We start from the raw sequence: 6,000 nt of genomic DNA on the forward strand, positions 1-6,000 counted from the left end.
TCAAACTGTGTCGTCCTGATCTAACTGAGCTCTGCTGCTCTCCTCACAGACTGCACCAGAAGAGGATGTATCTGCAGCAGTCACAGGGCATGGGGCTGCCGGTCTACTTCAACCAGATGCAGATAGCTGAAGGCTCCTACCCAACAGGGGTCCCTGCTCTGGATCCATCAGCATCACAAAACCCTCAGGGTCCCCCCATGTCAGCTGCCCACCAACCTCAGCCTCAGCAGCAGGGCAGCCCCCAGGCCTCGCCACCCTTCAGCCACCCCCATAGCCTCAGCCCCCTGATGGAACCAGGGGAGGGGCTCGTTTATGACCCCTACATGAGCCACCACCACTACACCCAACACATGCCCCCTGGATCTCATCTCCACCACCACCTCCACCATGACGCCTCCCCCAGCGGCCTGGGCTACAGCTACCCTACAGGCTGTGAGCAGCAGGTCCTGGGCCCTTCCACTGAGGCCCTTCATTCAGAGCAGTATGAGTTCCCACTGGACCCCTGCCTGCTGCCCCCACCTGCTCCAGGAGAGGCTGAGGCAGGAGCTGTGGCCAGGGCTTTTGTTTGTCCAGGGCCATCAGAGAACCTGGGTCTACCTGAGCTCCAGAGCAACCTCCTGGACAGTGAGATGATGGAGACGGTGGACTCCCAGCATGGCTTTGTACTGGTCAACTGAAACCAGCTGAGGGGGTTGACAGAAAGCAGTATTAAGCAATGAGAACCTACACAGCATTAAGAGCAGAGAGAGTGGAGATAAAAGTGGAGGCCACAAGCGTAGCAACAGGGAAGGGAAAGGGTTAATTTTTGTACGACTAATACAAACTCCTTTTCTTAGTTGTGATGAACCTCAGAAAACCTTTCTACCAAAATCCTCCCTTAGACTACCTCCCTTTCTCCCTCTCCTCCTCTGTACTTGTTCTCATCAGTCCTACGAGACAGGAACAGGTCCGATAAGTGGCACAAGTTGAGCTTCGCCGGGCTGAGAAGGCGGAGTTGCTGTTGTCACGGATGTTGTGTCACCTGTGAGATGATGAGCTCTTCAGGACTGCGCCGTGCAACCCGGGGAACATGCTGCACATCCTGGAGGGTGCCAGAGTGCAGCATTTCACCTAGAAATGGTTTGGAAGTGAACTAATTTAGGACTGACTGACTGGCAACCAAAAGCACAATGGCTGGCAGTGCTTTTTGTATTTAAAATAGGACACCTTCAACAACAATAGACTGGTTCTCAAAACACTTTTGTGCATTTTTTTTTATTTCAGTAGAAAAAAAAAACAACTGAACAAGAGAAAATAGCCCTCATTTATCATGGTACCATGGATATCACCACATATTCAAGTGTTAAAAGTGTTAGTAAGAAACTGATCTTGTCCAGTTTATAGAAAATTGTTTTACCCACTACTGTGAGCGCACAGGCTGACATGATGGTCATATTTATAGGTGCACAGGTTTCAACACTAACATACATAGTATTTGACAGCGCCCTCCCCTAAAAAATAACTTGCCTAAACCGATACATGCTGAAGATGGTGATTAATGCACCATTTGTGGAGCTTGAGCTACATTTGTGCTTTAAACAGTCATAAACTCTCTATGAGATCATTTAGTTAAAAGACTAGATAATATAACAGCTATAACGCAGCAGGCTTTGGTGTTGGCTATGTGACGTAAATAATACAGTTTCCTCTGTTTGTTTTCAGTGTTTTTTGTAACTTGTAACTACTGATCCTGATTTATTTCTTACACTACTGAAATGCTTTTCCACCTTTCCATCTGATTGCACACACCCGGCAGGCGTCATTATACTCATGCAGCCAATAAGATGAGGACAATTACCAGCTTTCGCAGGTGAAAACGGCCACACGTCTGTTTAACAGTTGAATTGTGGGTCATGCATTTGCCAGATAAATGAGGGCTGATGTAATTAACATGTGTTTGGTTGAGAAGTTGCCGTGTTAGACAGTCGATATTATTCTATTTTTGTGGCAATACTGAAGCAATATTAATCCTTGATGTTTGGGGATTATGAATGGAAGCCTCACCTGTACAGCCAGCTCTGATTGGTTCCCGGGACCTCTGAGTCGTCAGCAGTGACATCACTGGAGTTGATGATGTAACCAGGAGATAATCTCTCACTTGCCCTGCTAGTGAAGGGACGAGCCTGGAGACGTGTGTGTGTGAGTGTGTGTGTGTGTGTGTGAGTGCGTGCGTGCGTGCGTGCATACGTGCGTGCGTGCGTGCATACGTGCGTGCACAATTCAGAATTTTCAATTTTCTGCATCCATCACATTATTAGTGCATCATATCCATCATTACTGACAAAGACAAACACTGTATTGACTCTAGTCTCCATTCAAAATAACTCAACCTGTGCACAGTTGTAGCTTTTTTGGTGACTGCTTAGTTCTGGTTTACATCCTCAATGCTCCAGTCATGCCTCTGTGTTGTTTTAATGATCAATAATGTTTATAATAATGAAATTACCCTCTAAAAATTCCCTTCATAAGACTTCATGAAAGAATGTTTCCTCTCTGACGTTGGGGCTGCAGTCACCTGACACTGGATTTCAACTATTGACCAACGCTCTTTGACTGACAGCAGCCAGCAACAAGATGAGGGATTTATTTTGTTGTTATTGTTTTACACCTGAAGGTGCAGTATGTAAAATTTGGTGGCATCTTGGCAGACATACTTGGCAGAAATTGAATATAACATTCATAGTATGTTTCAATTGTCATATGATCACCTGAAAATAAGAATAGTTGTGTTTTTGTAACCTTTGACTGAACCCTTTATATCTACATAGGGAGCAGGTCCTCTTCCACAGAGGCTGCCATTATGCATCACCATGTTTCTACAGCAGCCCAGAACGGACAAACCTAACACTGCAATTTGCAACCCTAACCACTGGATGCCACTAAATCTTACACACTGGTCCTTTAAGACTGTGTTGAATCCACTTGAAGCACACAGATGTATCTTCTCTGGCAGTTGATGATGATGATTTTTTAAAAACTATTTTTCATTAAAATAACAGGACGGCGAACGTCATAGGGTTGAGATGAGATTATAAGACCATGACCATCTGCCAGACTGCGTGACCCTGAGTGGTCGTGAGTTAAATATGTAGGACTATGTGTAGTCACATTAGCCTTCAGACAAGACAGTCAGGCTCAGTCTGTAGCCTCAACTGAGCAGATGTTTTATAGAGTTCACAGTCAGAGTACAGAGTGGTTTGGCCAGTACTCTTTATAGCAGCAGTTACCAGCTGTAATGATGGCTACAACATATGGACCAACTGTGGTTGCAGCCCCTGTGCATGACTTAAAGGCAAAATCCACCCTAAACACTTTTTAACAGTGTTGCAAAACAGATCATTTTCACTTATTATTAACCTGATGATTATTTTGATTGATCTTTTGGTCTGTACAATGTCAAAAAAACAAACAAGCTTGCGCTTGTTTTATCTGACCAACAGTCCAAACCTGAAAATATTCAATTTAGTCTCCCAGAAGATCAAGAAAAAGGGTAAATATTCACTTTTTAAAATAACTTGCAAGGACTGATCTATTATCAAAATTGTTGCAGAATTATTTCTTTCTGTTCATTGATTAATCGACTAATCATTTCATTTCAACAAATTAACAATGCTAGCTATACATAGTGTGTTCCTGAGCCTCTCTTGTTCTTCATGAGTTCACCTTTTTTTTCCTGGGTAAAACTGTCCAGTATGACATCATGTTGAGATATTTCTGGCCTTACATCCATCTTACATCAACACCAAAACCTGAGTTTTGGTGTGTGAGAAAAGGCTTAAAGAGTCAGTGTTGAACTCTTCGACTTTTAACAATCAAACAGATGTACTCCAGCAACAATGGCCTCAATAGAACAGAATGCACTTCAACCACAAGACATGTTGCAAAACAGGTCTTGTGGTTGCATTAATAGTTCCACCCATAAATGTACAAACCAGTTGGAGAGCTGGATATGTTTATATGGCCATACGCCCACGTTTTATTGACAGGAATCAGGTCACGCCCAGTTTGTGGGTCATGTTGAGAATGTCTTTTTGAAAGACAATGAACCACTCGAGAACAAGAGTATGAGGCAGCTTTAACTTAAAATAATAATTCTTGAGTTTACAGAACATTTAATTGTTGATACATGACAGTGCAAGGGTATTTAAGGGTGGATTTCGCCTTAAGTGAATATTTTGATGATTGTTTTCTTTTCATTGTTAATGGTCAGGCTAGAACACCTACAGGATGATCTGTGGAAATTGAATACTGGAGCACTTTGACAACCAAGGGAAGAAGAGATGTAGCGAGAGAGGAGGCGATGGTGTTCGAGGTGGAAAAGGTTTTGTATCGCTCTGCTGTTTCCTGGCAGATGAAACAAACTGTAATCTGTAGGAAACACCTTTTCTCCTCTCTCTTCCCCACCAATAATGGGTTCAAAACAAATTTCTTTCAAAGAAACACCAGACAAAGTAACACTTTATCTGATTGTTGATTTAATCCAAGAAAGAGAGCAACACTTTTCTGTTCATGACAAGTGTTTCTTTGTACAAATTAGGGGTGTAGTGAATCCTCAGTGTACGCTCAAGTTGCACCTAGGATAATTTTTGTGTTGAACGTGAATAGTGTTCAGTGTGCCTTTTTACTTTTCGTATTTCAATCTAAATTAAGACTATGAATAGTACCATGATTTCTGGTTGGACCCTTTTATCATTTATTTTATTATGATTACTTATGATTACTTTTCTTTTCCTGAAAGTAAGTAGAGCCAGGTTTTTACAAAGGTACAAAACCAAAGTCCCTCAGAAGTTTCCCTGTATGACCCACCGTGTGGAGTTTTGGAGCTTCTTTGTCAGCTTCTCTACCCTGCTTTTTCTTGTTGGTCAATCAGTGTATGCCATTTAAAAGTATTATAGCAATATTTCTCTAGTTGAAGACTAAAGTCATAAAGATTCTAGTGGACATGTATCCAAGTATCATAATTTCACCTCCTGCTGATAAAACAAAAACATCAATCTATCAATAGAAATCCAGTTTTATATTTACCTTCATTGATGTTGACCACACATAAGCTAACTTGCTGTTGAGATTAAAAAAGGTTTATTCAACATACTATTGTGGGTGTTTCTTGTGTGTGTGTGTGTGTGTGTGTGTGTGTGTGTGTGTGTGTGTGTGTGTGTGTGTGTGTGTGTGTGTGTGTGTGTGTGTGTGTGTGTGTGTGTGTGTGTGTGTGTGTGTGTGTGTGTGTGTGTGTGTGTGTGTGTGTGTGTGTGTGTGTGTGTGTGTGTGTGTGTGTGTGTGTGTGTGTGTGTGTGTGTGTGTGTGTGTGTGTGTGCTTCTTATAAACTGTTGAGTCATAGCTGGACCTCAAATCACTTCATCCAGAACTAAAGCACCTGATGCGGCCAATCCAGCAGGAGCCACAGGACTGGTTGTGTTGCATCGTTTAAATATTTATATCCTTAAATGCCGCACTGAGACTACCAATGACTTCAGTTCATTTCTGCTTTTGTTGATGGGGCTAATAGTCTCATAAATTCCTCACATTTCATTTCACGGCCTTAAATGAGCATGTGAGTAAAACTACATATGAGATAACAGATGGGTAGTTCTCCACGTCAGAGAACAGAGAAAGTACCAGGATGTTTGGGCAGTCAGAGGAAGTACTTGAAAGAAAAGACGTGTTCCTGTCGGTAGTGACAACATACCTGGACAGAATTACCCCGAGGCATTAAAACTGCCTTTCTGGTCTGACATATAGGTGAGAAAACAAGATGTGCAGTTGTTTGTAAGCGAGAACAGACACAGGTTTTATTAGAAGCAGACATCAACTCCAACGGATGATTCAGACGCAACCACAGGATGATAAGTGCTAAATTTAAATCACTTCTGACACATAAGAACAACTCTCGCATGATGATGACGTTAAAGGGTTAGTTCACTCAAATTACAGAAACACATTTTCTCCCTTAAATGAAAGTA

At 42.3% G+C, this 6,000-nt stretch overlaps 1 protein-coding gene across 2 annotated transcripts in view; it reads left to right on the forward strand.

Moving 5' to 3' along the window:
* Positions 1–5,120, forward strand: part of sik2b (salt-inducible kinase 2b) — a 43,354-nt gene extending 38,234 nt beyond the window's left edge. The window contains exon 15 of one of the 2 annotated variants that reach the window (XM_062419808.1): positions 50–5,120. In XM_062419808.1, the coding sequence (XP_062275792.1) occupies positions 50–677 (628 nt within the window). In that variant the 3' untranslated portion in view covers positions 678–5,120. The remainder of the gene's footprint in view (positions 1–49) is intronic. The other variant, XM_062419809.1, reaches the window with a different exon arrangement.
* Positions 5,121–6,000: the final 880 nt, after the last annotated feature.

The sequence above is a fragment of the Scomber scombrus genome, chromosome 5 (genome assembly GCF_963691925.1).
Source record: "Scomber scombrus chromosome 5, fScoSco1.1, whole genome shotgun sequence".
NCBI classification, from domain to species: Eukaryota; Metazoa; Chordata; class Actinopteri; order Scombriformes; family Scombridae; genus Scomber; species Scomber scombrus.